The 20,909-nt window shown below is 50.7% G+C and overlaps 1 protein-coding gene across 2 annotated transcripts; it reads right to left on the bottom strand.

The window, feature by feature from the left end:
• Nucleotides 1-2,563: 2,563 nt before the first annotated feature.
• Nucleotides 2,564-19,671, bottom strand: CSPG5 (chondroitin sulfate proteoglycan 5). 2 transcript variants are annotated; one of them, XM_007984067.3, is made up of 5 exons: nt 19,395-19,671; nt 17,653-18,736; nt 13,358-13,546; nt 9,762-9,918; nt 2,564-3,101 (listed from the first exon to the last, which is right to left on the bottom strand). In XM_007984067.3, the coding sequence occupies exons 1-5, from the start codon at nt 19,489-19,491 to the stop codon at nt 2,940-2,942; spliced, it is 1,689 nt and encodes a 562-aa protein (XP_007982258.1). In that variant the 5' UTR covers nt 19,492-19,671; the 3' UTR covers nt 2,564-2,939. The 2 variants fall into 2 exon arrangements, with proteins under 2 accessions (XP_007982258.1, XP_007982259.1); XM_007984068.3 differs by having other exon boundaries at nt 9,843-9,918.
• Between the last annotated feature and the right edge of the window lie 1,238 nt (nt 19,672-20,909).

The raw sequence follows: 20,909 nt of genomic DNA, 5'->3' as shown, positions 1-20,909 counted from the left end.
ATATATATATGTGTGTGTGTGTGTGTGTATGTGTATATATATATATATATATATATTTTTTTTTTTTTGAAACGGAGTCTCGCTCTGTCGTCCAGGCTGGAGTGCAGTGGCCGGATCTAAGCTCACTGCAAGTTCCGCCTCCTGAGTTTATGCCATTCTCCTGCCTCAGCCTCCTGAGTAGCTGTGACTACAGGCGCCTGCCACCTCGCCTGGCTAGTTTTTTGTATTTTTTAGTAGAGACAGGGTTTCACCGTGTTAGCCAGGATAGTCTCGATCTCGTAACCTCCTGATCTGCCCGTCTCGGCCTCCCAAAGTGCTGAGATTACAGGCTTGAGCCACCGCGCCCAGCCTCTTTTTTTTTTTTTTTTTTTTTGAGACGGAGTCTTGCTCTGTCACCCAGACTGAAGTGCAGTGGCACCATCTCAGTTCACTTCAAACTTCGTCCTCTGAGTTCAAGCAATTCTCCTACCTCAGCCTCCCAAGTAGCTGTGATTTCAGGTGCCTGCCACCATGCTCAGCTAATTTTTGCATTTTTAGTAGAGACGGGGTTTCATCATATTGGCCAGGCTGGGCTCGAACTCCTGACCTCAGGTGATCCTCCCACCTTGGCCTCCCAAAGTGCTGGGATTACAGGCGTGAGCCACCGCGCCCGGCCCTTTCTGAAATCTTAACTCCAACTCTCATAGCTTTTTACACACTGACACACACTGTTATAATACTGACACACTGTTATAATTGTTTGTTTATGTCTGTTTCTCAAGCCGACTATTAACTTGTTGAGGTTTGGATCTATTTTATTCATTTAGTATTCCTAGCATCTAGCATAGTGCTGGCGCAGAGTAAGTGCTTAATAAACATTTTAATTTTTAGAGGTAGGGTCTCAGCTGTGTTGCCCAGGTTGGAGTGCAATAGCTATTCACAGGCTTAATCCCATTAATGATCACCACGAGAGTTTTGACCTTTTCTGCTTCTGATCTGGGCTGGTTTGCCCCTCCTTAGGCAACCTGGTGGTCCCATGCTCCCAGGGGACACCATATTGTTACCAAACTTAGTGTGGACACCCAATCATCATAGTGCACTATAGCCCAGAATTCCTGGACTCAATCGATCCTCCTGTCTCAGGCTCCTGAGTAGCTGGGACTATATGTGTGTGCCATGCTGCCCAGCTTACTAAACATTTATGAAAGAATGAAAGTATATATATATTTTTTGAGACAGAGACTCACTCTGTCACCCAGGCTGGAGTGCAGTGGCATGATCTTGGCTCACTGCAGCCTCTGCATCCCAGGTTCAAGTGATTCTCCTGCCTCAGCCCCCTGAGTAGCTGGGACTACAGGCACGCGCCACCACGCCCAGCTAATTTTTGTATTTTTAGTAGAGACGGGGTTTCACCATGTTGGCCAGGATGGTCTCGATCTCTTGACCTTGTGATCCGCCCACCTCGGCCTCCCAAAGTGCTGGGATTACAGTGGGCGAGAGCTACTGCACCCAGCCAGAGTATTCTTAATAGTAGGTGATACAGACTGTTACAGGCTGAACTGTGTTCCCCTAAAATCCATACGTTGAAGCCCCAATTTCCACTGTGACTATATTTGGAGACAGGGCTTTTAATGGGCTAAGATTAAAAAGTTGATAAAGGAGGGGCCCTAATCCAATAGGATTGGTGTCCTTGTAAGAACAGGAACTGACATCAAAGATCTTTCTCTTTTCACAGGCATACAGAGAAAAAGCTGTGTGAGGATGCAATGAGAAGGCAGCTATTTGCAAGCCAGGAAGAGAGGCTTCATCAGAAACCAACCCTCTTGGGTTGATCTTGAACTTCCAGCCTCCAGAACCATGAGAAAATAAATTTGTGCTGTTTAAGCCACCCAGTCTGTGGTATTTTGTCATGATAGCCTAAGCAGACAAACACACAGAACATTTCTGATATTTCAAACATGTTTAAATATACATCTTTGCCAGCCTGGCCAACATGGTGAAACCCTGTCTCTTCTAAAAATACAAAAATTAGCCAGGCCTGGTGGCACACACCTGTAGTCCCAGCTACTTGGGAGGCTGAGGCATGAGAATCACTTGAACCCAGGAGGTGGAGGTTGCATTGAGCCGAGATCACGCCACTGCACTCCAGCTTGGGCAACAGAGTGAGACTCTGTCTCAAAAAATAAATAAACAAATAAATAAATATAAATAAATATACATCCTTGGCCAGGTGCAGTGGTTCACACCTGTAATTCCAGCACTTTGGGAGGCTGAGGTGAAAGATTGCTTGAGCCCAGGAGTTTGAGACCAGCCTGGGCAACATAGTGAGACCCTGCCTTTCCAAAAAAATGATGTATAAATTAGCCAGGTGTGTTGGCATGCACCTGTAGTCCCAGCTACTCCGAAGGCTGAGGTGGGAGGATCACTTGAGCTGGGGAGGTAAAGCCGCCATGAGCCTTGCACTCCAGCCTGGGCGACAGAGCGAGATTCCACCTCAAAATAAATAAATAGATAAACAAACATCTTCAGTGGAGGTAACTCAACTCAAACTCAAAGGAGTGGACACAATGACTAAGAAAATGAATAACTTTTTAAAAAGTTTTATTTCAAGAACTTTGTTTTTTACTGGTATTTCAAAAAAAGGTGGGTCAAAGTACAAAAAAAAGTCAGTTGAATAACAGCACAGGTTTAGAAATCACAGCAGCAGAAGCAATGTACAGACAGCACAGACAAAACAACCCAATATATGCAATTTTGTTCAGTTTCTTTGCTTATTTTAAGTATTTTTTTTTTTTTTTTTTTTGCCTCCTGTACAAAATACATCAAAGCATGCCATGAGATCAGAAAAAGAAAAGAGTTTAACAAATGGTTACAAGAAATAGACTCTGTACAAGAGGAGATAATGTTTCTTTCCCCTACCCCCCACCCAGCAGCCCCGCTTCCTCTCTTCTTGCTCTGTTTTAGGTTAAATTATTCTGAAGACAGTTCACATCCAAGTCAGCCTGGTCACCTTTGCCACCCTCAAGTTTGGGTGACATGGAGTTCTGGATGTTAAATGACTCCTCCTCTTTCAGGCAGGATTTGAGAGCCTCCTGGATTTTGTGGGGAGCACTAGGATCATCCTGGAAGAGGGAAAAAGTTGGGGTGGGGGGAGACAATGCATACAGCAATCAAATAATAATATCAGGTTTTTCTATCTGGCTGAAGGAAGCATCACTGAAACAAGGAAAAAGCTCCAAGACTTGAATGAACTAAAAGGAACCAAAGTAACTCATTAGCAGCAACTTTTTAGGAAAGTCATCCTTAAAAGCAATGGCCAGGCAGAGAGGACAACTTGACAGTAATCAGCTTACAAATACCTTTAGTTTGGGCCATGTCCAAGGTTTTCTCTTGAACAGAGATCGGGAAGAAAGAGTCCCTTGGCCCAGGTGCCTCTATAGCCTCATGTGTTGATGAGCTCTGCGTGGCCTGCTGAGCCCGGCCTTCCTCTGGCCTTCCATCCTGTTGAGTTTTGCTTTCACAAAGATGTCTTGGTCAGGGAACATGTCTCATCAGTGTATACAGTGGGGTATGCACAGGACTGGTAAAGTGCAGAACTGCTCCTGGCTATGCTAGGGGCCTCTCTCCCCACAGTAAGAGCATGTCCTCTGAGTAGAGGTCAAAGATGTGTCAGCCTCTCATTGGCACAAGTGAACCTGCCAAAAGGTATGTCCTCAATCCAAGCCCGAATGAAGCTGGCTGCCTCAATGGCTTGCCACGCTCTGCATCACATGATATTTGCACTGCTGATTCTCATGTAATAATCCATGTATATTGCCTACAGCCCTGTGACAAGCTCTCTCTGACAAACTCCTGAACCTGAGATGAATTTGCATTTTATGTATATATGTATGTATGTATTTATTTATTTTTGAGATGGAGTCTCGCTGTGTCACCCAGGCCAGAATACAGTAGTGTGATCTTGGCTGACTGCAATCTTGAACCTCTTGGGTTCAAGGGATTCTCGTACCTCAGTCTCCCCAGAACCTGGGATTATAGGCGCTCGCGACCATGCCTGGCTAACTTGTATTTTTAGTAGAGATGGGGTTTCACCATGTTGGCCAGGCTGGTCTCAAACTCCTGGCCTCAAGTGATCCACCCACCTCGGCCTCCCGAAGTGCTGGGATGACAGGTGTGAGCCACCACACCAGCCTGAATTTGCCTTTTAAAGGTTCTCAGGAAGCCCACACTAGCACAAAGTCCTCCAGGTCTACATTCTGCACATTCAGAGAACTTCTGTGGCAACTCTTGCTTTACTCATTTCCTTTAGGACCACCTAAGGGGAATATACCTAGTACAATTCAGTGGGCTTCAGTTCTTTCTCTGGTGCCCCAAACAGCTGTTGTAAGTGCTTGGAACTCTGCTGATGGAAGAGGGTGTGTAACCACTAAGGCAGATTCATGGATGGCAAGAAGGTAGAGAGTGTCCTAATCTGACCAGCTAGCTAAGGCCATTCTTGCTTCAACCACTACCAAAATTCAAGATTACCATCATGCTTAAGGACCAGGGTGTTCTCCACAGAAGTCTGGTGAGTCCTCGTCTGTGCTGCCTGCTACTGAATTTGACCCATAACAGCACTAGGTTATGGGAGTGATGAGTTGGAAAGAAAGCAGGGAGAGACCCCAGGCTTTCCATGGCGTTTGTACACACAGGACACCGGGGCGTCCACGAGTTCTGTGCGTATGGAAATCACTGCCAGCTGCCCAATGGCCATAGCCTCACTCAGTGCTTCTCCAGAGGCCAGTATTAAGGAGGACAATTTAGTAGAGTTTCAAAGACTTCACACATGATTTATAGACAGGGGAACACATGTTCCTTGTCCCAATGAGACAAGAACGAGACAATGAACTTCATAGAGTACTGAGGCATACGTGAGGCAAGGCAGCTGCACATAGCACGTGTAGCCAATTGAACGGTCAATCACTGCTTAGAATCAGAAAACACTGTGCAGCGACATAAATGTCCATCTGCTGAGACAGAAAGATCTCCATGTTACACTGATTGAAAAAAAGTAAGGGGTAGAACATATGTATAGCAAAATCTCATTTATGTTTCAAAAATATAGATATAGGTGTTTGTGTGTATATATATACACACACGTGTGTACTTTATGGAGAGGGAAGTGGGGGTGAAGTAGAGCTGCACTTTTTTATTTCGTGTACTTCTGTACTGTTTGGGGGAAACCATGGGCATGAAAGCTTGAGAGCTGAGCTAACACTATCGTTATGTAGGATGGACTTTGAATCACACTAAAATCTGAAACAGGACAAGAGGACCTATACTCACCTCTCCTCTTACAAGGATACAACTTGCTTTTATGTCTTTCAAGATAACCTCTCACCCTCAACTCCTTCATCACATATTCTTTGGGGGCATACAGGGGTACAGAAACATTCTCATAATGTGAAGAAAAGTGGACTAAGTGACTCCTCACAGACCCAGGTCTCAGAGCTCTGATGCCATGAAGGTGGGCTCCCAGATTAAACCTGACCCCTCAAGGGCCCATGAGGTCCAGATTAGAAAACTGCCTTCTGAGCCAAGGGATGGAAGAAGCATATCCCAAAAGCAAGAGATATGCAAACAGCGCTATTAGACAAGCTGAATCCCTCCAACAAACACAACAGGCAAAGGAATGTCTACACCAAGATGGGGCTCTCCTAACCCAGGTGTTTGCTCTAGAACTTGATCCTATTAAGCCAAGGGTAGCTGAATTCCACAGCAGGTCCAACTGCCTTTGACTTAACAGAAGTACCTCATCACAAGGGAGCTGGATCAACATCTGGCATAAGTTTCTAGGAACCACTGCGGACTCACTGCTCCCAGCCTTCAACCCCAGCAATATGGACACCCTTCAACCCAGGGGTCATGTGGGTTCAGGTCTGGACCCCACTGGTCAGAGGCAAACATCTATTGGAAGAGGGTGGGCAGTCAGTGCTTTAACAAATACATGCAAGAGGAGAGTCTGGGAAGTAAGAGTTAAATAGGAAAAAACAAACAAACAAACAAAAAGCACAGGGGCATCAATGGAGAAACCCTAGTAACAAACTGAAATCCTGGAAGGTCTGTCAAATCTTAGCACAACCCAAGTTACCCCCATGGTCTCCACAGCACTGTTGTGGGGACCACCAGGGCAGCCCAGTGTTGGGGCAGCTGCCCTGGGTTTCTGGTGGCTTCATTCACGCAGTGTGCCTGGAGCGCGGGCAGCTTCCTACACTCTCCGTGCCTCCTGACATACCCTTCAAGGCTGGTTGTTCAGCTACACAAGACACTTACACAGACTCAGCCTAAGGCCGGCCAGCTACAGAGCCGCACATCAGCCTGAGGGCAGAGAGGAGTGGAGGAGGGAAGGAGGTGCCACTGGCACAGATACCAGCCACTGACCCTTCCTTGTCACAGGCCCAAAGCCCCAGACTTTTTTGTTAGCAATCTTTTCAGAGTGTGGCTAGTAGAGGTGATTGAAACAGTGTAGGAAATTGACCTGCTCAACCTATTTTGCTTATATAAAAGAAATAACGCCTCCATGAAAATAAAAAAAAACTCTCCAAAATTTTAGAGAACACCAATACCAGCAAGGAGTTTGGGGGCGGGGAGAGAGGGGTGGGGAGAGGCCACAAGGCAGGCTGGACTCCGGTGCCCCCTCGTCTCTCCTCCCGGCTCATCTGGAGGATTTCTCACTCTCCCCGGCTGCTGGCACCCCTTGGAGGCAGTCAGTGTGGCGGCTGTAGCAGTGAGCAGGGCTTCACTTCATAAACAAGTGGCAACAGTGTTCATCAGCAATGCCCGCAAGATCTTGAATATGACTAAGTTTGACCTTTGGGTGAGGTGGAGAGAATTAGAGATGAAGGTAGAAAATCCACCAGTACATTTCCTGCTGGATAGGAGAGTCACCTCTCTGCTTTCAGAGAGGAGAGGATGATGTCCCCTTGGGCACAAGCTGACAGAAAGACACCAGCCTCAATCTCCTTGGAGTCTGGGTATTTGGTTAAAACAAAAAAAAGGGGGCCGGGCGCGGTGGCTCAAGCCTGTAATCCCAGCACTTTGGGAGGCCGAGACGGGCAGATCATGAGGTTAGGAGATCGAGACCATCCTGGCTAACACGGTGAAACCCCGTCTCTACTAAAAAATACAAAAAATCTAGCTGGGCGAGGTGGCGGGTGCCTGTAGTCCCAGCTACTTAGGAGGCTGAGGCAGGAGAATGGCGTGAACCCGGGAGGCGGAGCTTGCAGTGAGCCAAGATCGGTCACTGCACTCCAGCCTGGGTGACAGAGAGAGACTCCATCTCAAAAAAAAAAAAAAAAAAAAAAAGAAGGCATCAGCCTCAAGATCTAAGAGGAGCCAGGAGAGAACCAGAGCCAGATCTTGCTGCTTCCTAACGGATGGCTTGAGTGCTGCCTTGGCCACCCCATCACCCCATCTCAGGCATAGCCCACCATGGCCGACACCCTCACCCGCCCCGTAGCTGACCCCCCAAGCCTCATGCTAGATCACCACTGCCTGTGGCCAACCACCCACTGTGGCCGACCACCACCCTTCTGTGGCTGACCACCCCCTGCTCTGCTGTTTTCAAGGCTTGCCATCTTCTGAACTAAGGGTCAGTGGCAGTGTTCAGGTACAAAAACCTCACTTTCCACAAAGCTGGATCAGCCAAGAACAAGAAACCTTTGCACTGGCTGTGTAGCCAAGCCCTCCAAGAGGAGCTCCTTCTTTTTCCCCTCTGGGAAGAGGAAAGGTGTCTGAAGCTGTGGTACCAGAAACACAAGGCTCAGAAACTTTCCTAAGGACGCTTGCACTCTGTCAAGCGGAGTGGGAGGACTCTGTCCAACTGTGGACAGTGAACATGCTGACTATAGGAGCTCCCGCTGTGGCAGACCTGCTGCCATATGCAGGATGGCAGATTGGTCAGTGGAACTGAGAGCCCCCGTAGCAGGCCATCACTCACTAGTATTCAGCAAGTGCTGACTGTGTGCATGTTACTGAAGAGGGCGGGGTAATGTGCTCACCGAGAAGAGCGAGCGAGACTCTGTCCTGCCCTCAGGGTGCCTACATCTCTGTGGGTTGATGAACACGGTGACCAATCTTAGAGTTTATAAGACATAGTGTTTCCTTGGTTATAATGTTCATCTTGATCTTACTTGTATCTTGGTACATACCAAGTGAAATAATCTGTTCTTTTTCTACCCTTTACATCAAAGTCTTTAAAAAATTATCCTAAGTTTACCTCTTTTACTTCATATTTATATTCACCCATTTACTTCTCCTGTACCAGGCCAAGATTTCCTATTCTGGGGTTTTGTGAATGAGGCCGCACATTTACTCTTATTCTCTCTTCCCCCTTCTGGGGCTGCAATTTCCCCATCTATAAAAGGAAAAAGGCCAGTCATGGTAGCTCACACCTGTAATCACTTTGTAAATCACTGTGTAAACACTTTGGGAGGCTGCGGCAAGAGGATCACTTGAGCCCAGGAGTTTGAGACCAGCCTGGGCAACATGGCAAAACCCCATCTTTACAAAAGTTAAAATAATGAGCCAGGTGTGGTGGCACATGCCTGTAGTCCTAGGGACTCAGGAGGCTGAGGCAGGGGTATCACTTGAGCCCAGGAGTCTAGGTCTGCATTGTGTAATGTGGTAGCATTAACTACCTTTCAAGAGCTCTGCAGCCGCAAGTGGCTAGTGGCTGTTGTAGTAGACAGAGCAGATATACAACACTTCTATTTCACAGAAAGTTCCACTGGACAGTATTGGTCTAGATTGCTGAGGCCCCTGTGAGGTCTGACACTCTATGGTCCATGATTTCTAAGAACGTCTTCTAAATTTCTTCTTAAACTCCATTGCTTCAGTCTGCCGTCTCAGTTTAGCTTGTTTATCTGTGTAATAATCTGTGTAAAAATGCATTTATCTTGAAGTATGGAACTTGCATTATATAGAGAATTCTAGGATTTGGATGTGGCACGATTTGGGATTTGGATGGTTTCTGCCTTGTTTTCGAAATTCTCTCTAGTATTTTACTGGTCAGTCTAATCCAGGCAATACACTAGGCCACAGTCTTTAGAAAATGGTCTATTGGGATCTTTTATTGGATTTCAACTGATATTTATAAGCCCATCCTCCTAAGAACAGGATTATTCCTAGACTTAAGGCTCTGCCAGTGTTTTGTTTTCAGGCCTTGGCCCTAACCAGCTGTGTATAACCCTGCCAGTTCTTAGGGTCTTCAAATAGCAGCAAGGACACAGAACTCTTTCCACCCATCCCAAAGAGCAAAACCATCATTTGCTTCACTGACCGTCATGAAATTCCTCAGCAGTGAAAGCAGAGCCTTTCTCCTTGATACGGAAAATAAGACAATAATCAGACTTCTAAAGTATAGATGAAGCAAAAAGTCATGAGTAATCCTAGAAAAAGATATTCTCAGCCAGGCAGGTGGCTCATGCCTACAATCCGAGCACTTTAGGAGGCTGAGGCACGAAGACCACTTGAGGCCAGGAGTTCGAGACCAGCCTGGGCAACACAGTGAGACCTCATCTCTATAAAAATTTTAAAAAGAAAAAGACCTTTTCTATTTAAAATTCTGCTTGTCAAATAAGTGATACATCATCAAGTGCTTATTCCCACCTTTGCTGCCCAACCCAGTTGCCCTAGGCTGACCTCCAGAGCTCTCTGGGGATTTCATATTTTGAAATAGACACCAGACATGGGCTAGGGGCCAAAGCATGCATAAGAGGAGAGATGTGAAGAAAACAAGTTACCTGACAGATAACGTTATCATAGTGAGCCAAGGCACGGGCATGGGGGGAGGAGGTACGGGGAGTGTTGCAAAGTTTCCTTACATTTGGGTGAGAGCCCTCGGCAATGGTGGAGAGGGAGAAGTTATCATTGTGGAGCTCAGCTGGGGTCCGGAATTTGCTGATTAAGAGAGAAGAGTGAAGGAAAAATGTAAGTGAAATAATCACGACAAAACATGACAATGTCTCAGCTTCTGGATCAAATACTGTATTTTGGCCGGGCATGGTGGCTCAACGCCTATAATCCTAGCACTTTGGGAGGCTATGGCAGGCAGATCACTTGAGGTCAGGAGTCAGATTAGCTTGGTGAACATGGTGAAACCCCATCTCTACTAAAAATACAAAAATTAGCTGGGTGTGGTGGCATGCACCTGTAATCCCAGCTACCTGGGAGGCTGAAGCAGGAGAATCATTTGAACCCGGGAGGCGGAGGTTGCAGTGAGCCGAGATCATGCCACTGCACTCCAGCCAGGCCAACAGAGCGAGACTCCGTCTCAAAGAACAAACAAACAAAAAACCCAAATACTGTATTTCTTTCTTTATTAAAAAAAGTATTTTAAATTTTATTGGTAAGTGCAGAACTGTGCCTAGTGCTGGTTATTGGTTTTTAAAGGCTTTTCTTTTCTTTTCTTTTTGAGACAGGGTCTCACTCTGTTGCCCAGGCTTGAGTGCAATGGCACAATCACAGCTCACTGTGCCTTGACCTCCTGGGTTCAAGTGATCCTCCCACCTCAGCCTCCCAAGTAGCTGGGACTACAGGTGCATGCCACCATGCCCCCAGGTAATTTTTGTAGAGATGGGGTTTTACCATGTTGCCCAGGCTGATCTTGAACTCCTGAGCTCAAGCAATCTGCCTGCCTCAGCCTCCCAAAGTGTTAGGATTACAGGTGTGAGCCACTGTGCCCGGCCAAATACTGTGTTTTATCAAATGCCACGGATTATCTTTTTTTAAAATTTTACTTTAAGTTCCGGGATATAAGTGCAGAACATGTCGGTTTGTTATATAGGTATACGTGTGTCATGGTAGTTGGCTGCACCCATCAACCCATCATCTAGGTTTTAAGCCCCACATGCATTGGCTGTTTGTCCTAATGTTCTCCCTCCCCTCTCCTGGATTATCTTAAAACAATTTTTTTTTTTTTTTTTTTGTAAAGATGAGGTCTTGCTATGTTGCTCAGGCTGGACTCAAATCCTTGGGTTCAGGTGGTGCTCCTGCTTTGGCCTCCCAAAGTCTTGGGATTACAGGCATGAGTCGCAGCATCTAGCCAAATGCCATGGACCGTAATAAGATGCACCATTATTTGATGTACCATTAAGAAAAAATAAAAACACTTCCACCACTTAAACCATCAGCCAATACTTTCTTACACCTTAGAGGTTTTTTTTGTTTTTGTTTTTGTTTTTTTGAGACAGAGTCTTGCTCTGTTGCCCAGGCTGGAGTGCAGTGGCGCAATCTTGGCTCACTGCAGCCTCCGCCTCCTGGGTTTACGCCATTCTCCTGCCTCAGCCTCCCGAGTAGCTGGGACTACAGGCGCCCATCACCACACCCAGCTAATTTTTGTATTTTTAGTAGAGACGGGGTTTCACCATCTTGGCCAGGCTGGTCTTGAATACCTGACCTTGTGATCCACCCGTCGTGATCCACCTGCCTCGGCCTCCCAAAGTGCTGGGATTATAGGCGTGAGCCACCATGCCCAACTGAGCTTTTCTTATATACTTGAAGTAGTTCATTTAGACTTTAGATAAGGGACTGACAACAATATGAACAGCTAGGAACCCATTTGTGCATGTCGGGGAATTACCACTACATCATAACTACCATGTGGCCAACAGTGATCATAAGATGTCAGTGGCTGGGCACAGTGGTGCATGCCTGTAGTCACAGCTATTTGGGAGGCTGAGGTGGAAGGATCACTTGAGCCCAGGAGTTCAAGACCACCCTGGGTAACATAGTGAGACCCTGTCTCAATTTAAAAAAAAAAAAAAGATGCCAGTGATTGTAAGACACAATCCAATTTCAGAGATGTTAATATGTGGGGGAAAAAAGGTGTATTTTAGAATAAATAAATTATGGCAGTATCTGCAGTGCACCAGGTGCATGTCACACCATCAAAGTAGTAACCAGGCTTGGGAAAGAAAGAAGGCACGTGGAGAAACAAGAGGGCCATGCTCTGTGAAAAACACAGGGCTGCCTAGAGGAGGAGGCCCTAGAATAGTGTCCTGCACCTGGCCTCAGCTCTTGCTTCTTCACTGCCCTGGCTGTTGTTCCTTTCTCTCCCCCATCCTCATCAGCAACTGCCGTGATTGAAGCAGTCCCATCTCCTGTCCCCTGGATACCCCTGCTCACCCACCCCCTTGGTGTAGGCGTGAGGAGCCAGGGGTCCAGGACTGTGTCTTTCTGGAGTGATCACGTGCGTAGATGCAGCCCGCCTCAGTGCACAGGCACAATGGAGAGGCCCTACCAGCCCCGCGGCGGTTAGCTGAAAGGCTGCAGAGAGCTGCTGGCATCTGTACATTGTGTGAGTCTACCCAGCAAAGGAGCAACAGATGGTGTTTTGTCCTTTTCCCAGGACCCAGGGAAAGTCCTTCAGTCATATTCTCTAGAGGGAGTCTCAGGTCAAGGGGAGGGGGATTAATGGGGCAACAAGTTGAAAGGGAAGTGGGAGCAGTTCTGCATAAATTGTTTCTGGGGTCCCAAGGAAGATGAACTCCAATCTCCCTTTTGTGACTCCTGTGACACTTCCAAAAGGTTTTCTAACTTTGCTTAGTGATAGGAGTAATTCTCTCATAGCGTATAAGGTCACATCCTAGTGTTCAAGGCACGGGCTTAAAGGCAAACACATGTTGATTCTCACATGCACACAATAGTCACTGCTTTGCTAAGGGAAGAGCTGAAATAAGATTCTACATCCCATATGGCCCTCAAAATCCACAGTAGAGGAAGTTAAACCTAGTTCTCCCCACATATTCTTTTCAGGAGAGGTAAAGAGGATTTCCTTAAGTTCCTTGCACTTCCGATTGGACACAGGCTTGACTAGCTTTCAAAAACCAATGCAGTGTGGTGCTCAATAAACACTTTCTCCTCAGCATTCACCGAGGAGGAGATGGTTTTGGATGACAGATGTGAAAGAGATGGAGTTCCTCCACACAGAATTGTGAATGACATCTCGCACTGGCTGCTGGCTGTCACAGTCCAGGGAAGAAGGGGCTATCAGGAGGGTGGACAGACTGAGTAACTTACTTGGGGGCTAGAGGAGGAGTAGCTACATGCTGGCTGCCTTTTTAAAGCAGGCTCTCAGATGCCTAGGGCAGGCGTTTGGGGAAGCTGATGGACAGCGGCAGTGTGCCACAGGGGCTTCACCTCTGCTGCGGCTCCAGCACATTTTGTGTGGGAACAGACGAGCCTGGGTGAATCTTTAGCACCGACAAAACAGCTGGGAATGGAGCACAGGTGCCAGAAACCCTCACGACAAAGTCCCTGGATCAGTTGGAGGGGTACAGCAGGGTTGGGGGCCTCCCACACCCTGACCTGGGTGGACGGGTGAGTGACACAGACTCACTTGGTCCTACGCAGCTTGGTGTTCTCTGTCTTGAGCAGGTAGAGCTTCTTGGCGAAGAACACCGTCATCATGAAGAGCAGGAGCAGGACGAGGGCAGCTGAGCCCACGGCCACGCACATCACCTGGAAGTCGGTGATGATGGACTCGCAGCGCATCCCCTTGTGCCAGATGTAGTCCTGCGTGTTGCACCTGCAGCAGCGACATTGAGAAACCGTAGCGATGGAGCAGGCAGCCACGGCCACAGCAAGGGCCTGGGCCCTGACCCCAACACCTATCTCCACAGCCTGTTCCTAAGGCCAACTAGAGCAACTGTAATGCTCCGAATCTGCACAGACTTCAGAGCTGGTGTGATCGCCCCCACCTTCACAACCATTCTATGAAGTGGGCCAGGGAGCTCTGAGGTCTGTGATATAAATGAGGTAACCGAGGAGTAGAGAAACCGAGTGAACTGGTCAAAGTTCTCTGACTGCTAAGTGACCGAGGAGGGAAGGGAATCCTGGTCTTCTGCTGTGCAGCCTCAATGAAGACAACAACAGGATCCTCTCAGGCCTCTCCCTGCCCTTGGCTCTGGGTGAAAGAAAGATGAAAAACAAGAGGAATAAGAGCTACAACTACAAAGTCCCAGGACCTGCCCTGCACATGCAAACCTATCTTGCTGCTTTGTAGACCCACCTAGTACACGTGGCTAAGAAGACACCGAAAAATAAGGAAGTGACAGACAAGGACAAACAGAAAGATGGATGTAGATCCTTCTATCTCTGCAGCCCCCCAAGTTCTGCCCCTAAAGCTCCCTATTCTAGTACTGAGAACTGTCATGCAAGCACAGTGAGAATCAACCCTCTGGGTGGGTTTTAGTCTTTTTGTTGAGTGACTTTCTCCTGCCCTTGGGGACATTCCCAGGCTCCAACTCTTCCAATGACATTGCTGTTTCCATGGGAACGAGGCTGCTTCAAAGAGGAAAGATGTGGAAGGATACAGAGGCAGGCAAAGGAGGGAGGACATGAACCTCAGGGTGAATGACAGACAAGAGAAAAGGATCCAGAAATGGGGAAATTATGCACCAGAGAACTGGCTACTCCACATCTAGAATAGGGTGGGGAGACATGGCTAGCAAGAAATTCTTTGTTTTCCAACTGAGCCTCTGCTGTCATGGAGGGCTGTCTGTTTGAGGTTGCCAGGGAATGCAGACCCCTCTAAGTGGGGCCCTCTACTCCAGTGTTCTAGAGAAGTTCTGCCACAGCTCTGCTCATTTCCCTGCAGTGGGTCAGGGTGACAGAGACAAAGGCACACTGCAGTCTGCAACCAACGGCTCAGCAGTCTCCTGTGAGTGGAATGCAAAAATAGTTTTCAAGCCGTGGCCAGGCCTGGGTGTACACAGCCAGGGGAGGAATCTGGTAGGAAGGCCCGAATGTGATCCTGGGATGGAAGCTAAGCAAGGGTAACTGGAGTGGACACATGGAGAAGCCCTTGTGAGGCAGTGAGAGGCTGGTAGACCCATGCTGGCAGAGCCATGTAGCTTAGTGAGGAAGACAATCTTATTCTTCTACTTGGGAATTTTCCGAGAGTTCCAGGAGATTCTGGGAATTTTTGCAGCTCTCTAGAGCTGTAAAATTTCATACTATTATGAGGAGTTCACTTTGAAGGTGAAAATTCCAGGCCTCCAATAGGATGAAAGATGATGATTTTGCAAAGAGGTTGCACAACCCCCAGGCTACATCACTATAGTCCCCCAAACTGAAGTTTGAGGAGCAAAATCACAGGGTTTCCTCATATTTCTGGTAGCTCTTAATCAACGGGCAAGTTAGTTTATTGCCATATTTTCTTTTTAAAAATAAAACTGCTACAATTTCTTAATCACAGTACCTCCTTTTGGCAGTGGCTGGACAACTCCAAGAACTGTGTGGTCACGTCCTATGAGTGACCCTAAAGTCATGACCATTTATAAAAAAGAACTTCGGCCAGGTGCAGTGGCTCATGCCTGTAATCCCAGCACTTTGGGAGGCTGAGGCGGGCAGATCACGAGGTCAGGAGATTGAAACCATCCTGGCTAACACAGTGAAACCCCGTTTCTACTAAAAATACAAAAAATTAGCCGGGTGTGGTGGCGGGCACCTGTAGTCCCACCTACTCAGGCGGCTGAGGCAGGAGAATGGTGTGAACCTGGGAGGCGGAGATTACAGTGAGTCGAGATTGCACCACTGCACTCCAGCCTGGGGACAGAGCGAGACTTCAACTCAAAACAAACAAAAAAGAACTTCATAGAAAGAAACTGGAACTCAAGTTACAATGCCAAGGACAAAATACTCATTGCTTTCTATATGTCATTCTCTGATCACTACATCAGGACTCAAGGAACTTGAATTCTTTATATACCTGCAGAACGAACAAGAACAAGAAGGATGGAGAATGGCACTTGAAAAAGAGATACCCTGGCCGGGCATGGTGGCTCACGCCTGTAATCCTAGCACTTTGAGAAGCTGAAGTGGGCGGATCACTTAAGGTCAGGAGTTTGAGACCACCCTGGCCAATATGGTGAAACGCTGTCTCTACTAAAAATAAAAAGAGACAGTCAGATGACAGAAATGCTCCACTTAGGCCTAATGGAGACAACCCTCAAAGGAGTCTGAGGGCTCTACTCCACTTCTACGGCCAGTAAAGGATGGAGACAAGCAAACCACCTGATCACCCCAACCTGGGATTCTTCTGGAATCAGGCTGCAAGCTCTCCAGCAAGTTAAATACCTCACTGTGAGGGCAGTTCCCAAGAGTGAGGTGAGTAGGGTAATTACTGATGAGCTGCAGACAATGCCCTTAGGGAAACTAAACTCTGAGTCTTTAAAAGGATTTATGGATATGATATCCCAAGGTAGACAAACATCAAAGTAGAGAGAAAAAAGCCACCTCCCAAAGTCAAGAAACACCCCTCCATCTGCAATACGAAGACCCTCAGCTTGATTTTACCTGAGTGAGTAGCTGCATTTTGGGGTCTGTTTCCAAGAAGGTCCTTCCTTTTGAGTTTGCATGCCTACATCCCTTCTGAGGAACTGGCCCCTCCTCCCTCTGTGCACAAGGCACAGAGCGGTGTTCAGCAGCTGTCTTTATCCCACAGAGTAGGTTTATGGGCCTACCCCTCTCACCAGTACCGCCAGAACTCTCTCCAGCAAACACTCCTCAACCCAGCCCTCTTTCCAAAAGTCTTAAAGAAGTCCCTTCATTTTGCCTTTTTCTTTTTTTTTCTTTTTTTTTTTTTTTGAGACGGAGTCTTGCTCTGTCGCCCAGGCGGGAGTGCAGTGGCCGGATCTCAGCTCACTGCAAGCTCCGCCTCCCGGGTTTACGCCATTCTCCTGCCTCAGCCTCCTAAGTAGCTGGGACTACAGGCGCCCGCCACCTCGCCCGGCTAGTTTTTTGTATTTTTTTTAGTAGAGACGGGGTTTCACCGTGTTAGCCAGGATGGTCTCGATCTCCTGACCTCGTGATCCGCCCGTCTCGGCCTCCCAAAGTGCTGGGATTACAGGCTTGAGCCACCGCGCCCGGCCATTTTGCCTTTTTCTTTTTTCTTTTTTTTTTTTTGAGACAGAGTTTCGCTCCTGTTACCCAGGCTGGAGTGCAATGGCACGATCTCGGCTCACCACAACCTCCACCTCCCAGGTTCAAGCAATTCTCCTGTCTCAGCCTCCCGAGTAGCTGGGATTACAGGCGCCCACCACCACATCCGGCTAAATTTTTTATGTTTTTTTTTTTTTGATACGGAGTCTTGCTCTGTCGCCCAGGCTGGAGTGCAGTGGCACAATCTCCGCTCACTGCAAGCTCCGCCTCCCGGGTTCACACCATTCTCCTCCCTCAGCCTCCCTAGTAGCTGGGACTACAGGCGCCCGCCACCACGCCCGGCTAATTTTTGCATTTTTAGTAGAGACGGGGTTTCACGTGTTAGCCAGGATGGTCTCGATCTCCTGACCTCAAGTGATCTGCCCACCTTGGCCTCCCAAAGTGCTGGGATTACAGGCGTGAGCGACAGCGCCCAGACTCATTTTGCCCTTGTAACTGAGGGTTTGGGTAAGGACACAACGCACAGAGGAAAGACAGAATCTTATTTCTGAGGAACCTCTCCTAGTGATAAGGTCACAGGAAGTGTATTTTACGAAGTAATTCTGTAGAAGCCTGAGTGAACATTTCTCCACCTGGGAATCCTACGACTGTACAACCTCTTGCAAGCTGTGCCTGTCACACTGCCCTCTGTTGAGTCGGCCTCACATACACACTTCAGTGTCCCTGTGCACCTGCCTGCCATGCCCTTACCTGCAGAAGGCCCCTATGTTCTCCACCAGGTAGCACTGACCGCCATTGTGACAGTAACTTGGAAAGAGGTCGCACACTGACCGGCAGGAGCCATTATGCCGCACAAAGCCACTGCGGCACTCAGTGCCATTTTCACTGGAGGCCAGGTCCCTGCCTGGCTCTCCTGGGCGGGGCCTGAGGGCGATGCTGCTGCCAGGGACCGACCCCAGAGTGTGCTGTGGAGGGACAGCATGCCATCGACTGTTGGGCTGGCCTGTCCCGGGCCCCAGACCGGGCTTCCCAGTGGGCACTAGAAGCTCATTTTCATCTTCTAGGTCTCCACCTCCTACTGCATCTTTGTCATCCTCCTCCTCCTCCTCCTCTTCATCCAAGTCATCGTAAAAGGATGTGGTGGGGTAGAAATCAGATTCATCAAAGGGGGTGAAATCATCGTATAAGTCAAGCAGGCTCCAGGAAGGGGTCTCTCCCTCAGTATCAGGGTGGTTCTCTGAGGTTCCTGGTGACCCTGGGAAGCTCCCCAGGTCTGCGCCACGACCCTCACCATCCAATCCTTGGAAGTAGTCGATGTCAATGATATCTGATGCCGGTTGGGGCTCCAGGGTGCCCTGAAAGGGGTAAGTCGGCTCTGGCCCTTGAGGGTCGGGTGTGCTGCCCCCCAGGTTCAGCCAAACCTCCAAGGGGCTCTCCTTGGGGAGTTCAGAAGCTGGGCTCAGGTTGTCGCCAGGGGTGGGGGAGGGTGGCCCACTGGCTTCTGTAGCCTCAGGAATGGCAGGGGGCATGACTGACTGCTCGAGGACCTCGTGGGGAGCCTGGAGCGTAGCTGGAAGGGCCTGGGCATCGCCGCTACCCGCCTCTGCGGTCACTCCTCCCAGGCCTGGGTTGTCAGCCTCCAGCCAGGCGGTGCCGGTCGCCTGCAGCACCTCCTCTGGCCCGGCCAGCTCGCCGCCAGGCGCGGTCCACGACGCCTCATCTTCCCCAGCCGCTGGTGGGCCGGCTTCTTCCCGCGTGTCGTTGGCACGCGGCTCCCACGCCGGCCTGCCCTTCACCAGCTCTTCGGCCTCGACCGCGCTGCCCGCCTCACGCGCTGCGGGCGGGAGGGCGAGGGGCGGGGCGTCAGGGCGGCGCGCTGGGGAGCCCTGGAGCCCGGGTCCGACCCGGCCAGGTCCGCTTGCCTAGACCCGGTCAACCCAGACCCCGCCACCCGCAGACCCCACCGCCCCAGTGTAACCCCAGCCACCCGGCGCCTCTAAGCCCCGTCCCGGAGTCTGCCCCCAAGCCCAGGATCACAGCCCGCCCAACGGCTCGTGGCTCGGGTCTCGCCGGACCTGCCCCGCCGTCTGAGGAGCCGGGCCAGGGCGGCCCCCAGCTCGGCCCACCCAGAAGTCTCACCCTCGGGAACCCACCCTGAGCCGCGTCCACAGGCGCGCTCCTTCAGCTCCAGGTTCCGCCCTGAAGTCTCACCCTCAGGCCCCGCCCCAGCCCCGCCCCCGGCCCCGCCCCCATCCCGCACAGCGGCCCGCGCTCTTGGGTCCCGGCTACCCCCACCCGGGTCGGCCTCCACCCGGGTCGGCCTTCCCCGGACCCCCACCACCTCCTGGGACCCTTCCGCCGCCCGGCCGTGGATAGGCGGTGCCCCGCCCCCTTGCCACAGCTCACAGCTCCACCTGTCCCTGCAGCCAGCGGGACCCCTGCCCTGGGTGGGGCGCGAGGGCCGCGGGGGTCCCGGGCGCAGTCATACCTACCCGGCACGGCCCCAGAGGCCAGGACCAGCGCGGCCCCCAGAAGCAGCAGCAGTGGCGGCGGCCCCCGGCCCGGGCCCCCGCCCCCGGCTCGCCCCATGGCGCGGCGCCCCGACCGCTGTCCGCGGTCCGCCCGGCTGGCTGCGCCCTCGGCTCGCCCGGCCGCCGCGCCTCCCGCCGGTTCTGCGGACGCCTCAGCCCACGATGGGCAGCGCGAGGAGCCGCATGCCGCCGCCGCCGTCCACCGCTGTCCCCGGCGCGCCGCGCCTCCCCGCCTCCCGCGCCGCCGCTGCCGCCGCTGCGCTCAGCGCCGCCCTCACCCCGCCCGCCGCGCCGGCCCCGCCGCACGTAGCGCTGACGCCGGCCCCTCGGTCCGCCTGCCAGGGGAACAGACAGACCCCTCGCTGGGGACTAGGAGACACATGGACTGGGAGCGCGGGGCAAGCGTACTGCGCGGCGCGGCAAGCGGCGTTAGGCGACAGGTGCACGGGCGGGAGACCTGTGGGATGGGGCCACGGTCCTGCCCCAGGTGAACAGGCGGCACGGGGCCCCGACCCGGAGGAACCCACCCGCCACGCGGCAAGCATGGAGGCGGGGACGTCGCGGGCCCAGATACCCGCAGGGTCGGGGCGGGGCTCAGAAGAGCCGCAGGGGGCGGAAGCAAGAGCCCCCACTGTGGAAACAAGCCAGGCCCGGGGCGCATGGAGCCTCTCGAATTTCTGCACCAATCCCGTGTTCCGGGCGGGAAGGCTCTCAGGGAGGTCTCCGGGTCTCCACGAGGGAGGGGCGGGCGTTGGCAGAGCCTGGCAAGGGGGCGAAGCCGACGGCCCAGGCTCTAATCGGATCAGACCTAATCCGTTCGCAGCCAAAGCCACTAGCCCAGATCTCGCACAGCCAGGCCCGCCAGAACGCATCCCTGGAGCAAGGGGTGAGACCCTCCCTGGGACTGCGGCTATCTCGCCTGCCTTCTAGCCTCCTCCGGGCAGCCTGGGGAGTGGCCTTTAATCCTGGTCCCTTCTCCGGGATACGTCGTCCCCCAGGTGTCTCAGACCACCAAGACTCAGATTCCTAGGTAGACCAGGGGGGCCTAGATCCCCAGCCGGGCACACATGGACGCCTGGCTTTAGAGTATCTGTGGGGCCCATTCACAGCTTCAGGGATCACAGGGCAACCCAAGACCACTCACCAGGAGGTCTGCTTAGTCGGGAGGAGGAACCGCGACCTAGTCACTTAGTTTATTCCCCCAAACCGACCGTCTACCCCTTAATGTGTTATTCACCCAAATGTGACAGTTCAGTGTATCAGCCCAAGGAGACAGGACAACTCCAGTATTTAAGAGACTCTCGGTCTCATTTCTGTCTTAGAGGACCAAGTAAGTGACCAAGATGGAGATTCCATCTCCTAATCTTTCTTATACATGTCTCCAGATGGAGTTGCCTTGGTTCAACACCTGTTTCTCCGCAGAATTATGGCTGCAGCCTATTTGCCTAGCCTAGCGTCTCTACTTCTCCTGCCTGG

This window comes from Chlorocebus sabaeus, chromosome 22 (assembly GCF_047675955.1).
Source record: "Chlorocebus sabaeus isolate Y175 chromosome 22, mChlSab1.0.hap1, whole genome shotgun sequence".
Classification (NCBI taxonomy): Eukaryota; Metazoa; Chordata; class Mammalia; order Primates; family Cercopithecidae; genus Chlorocebus; species Chlorocebus sabaeus.
Note: the sequence above shows the minus strand (reverse complement) of the source record. Positions and strands in the feature narration are given on the sequence as shown.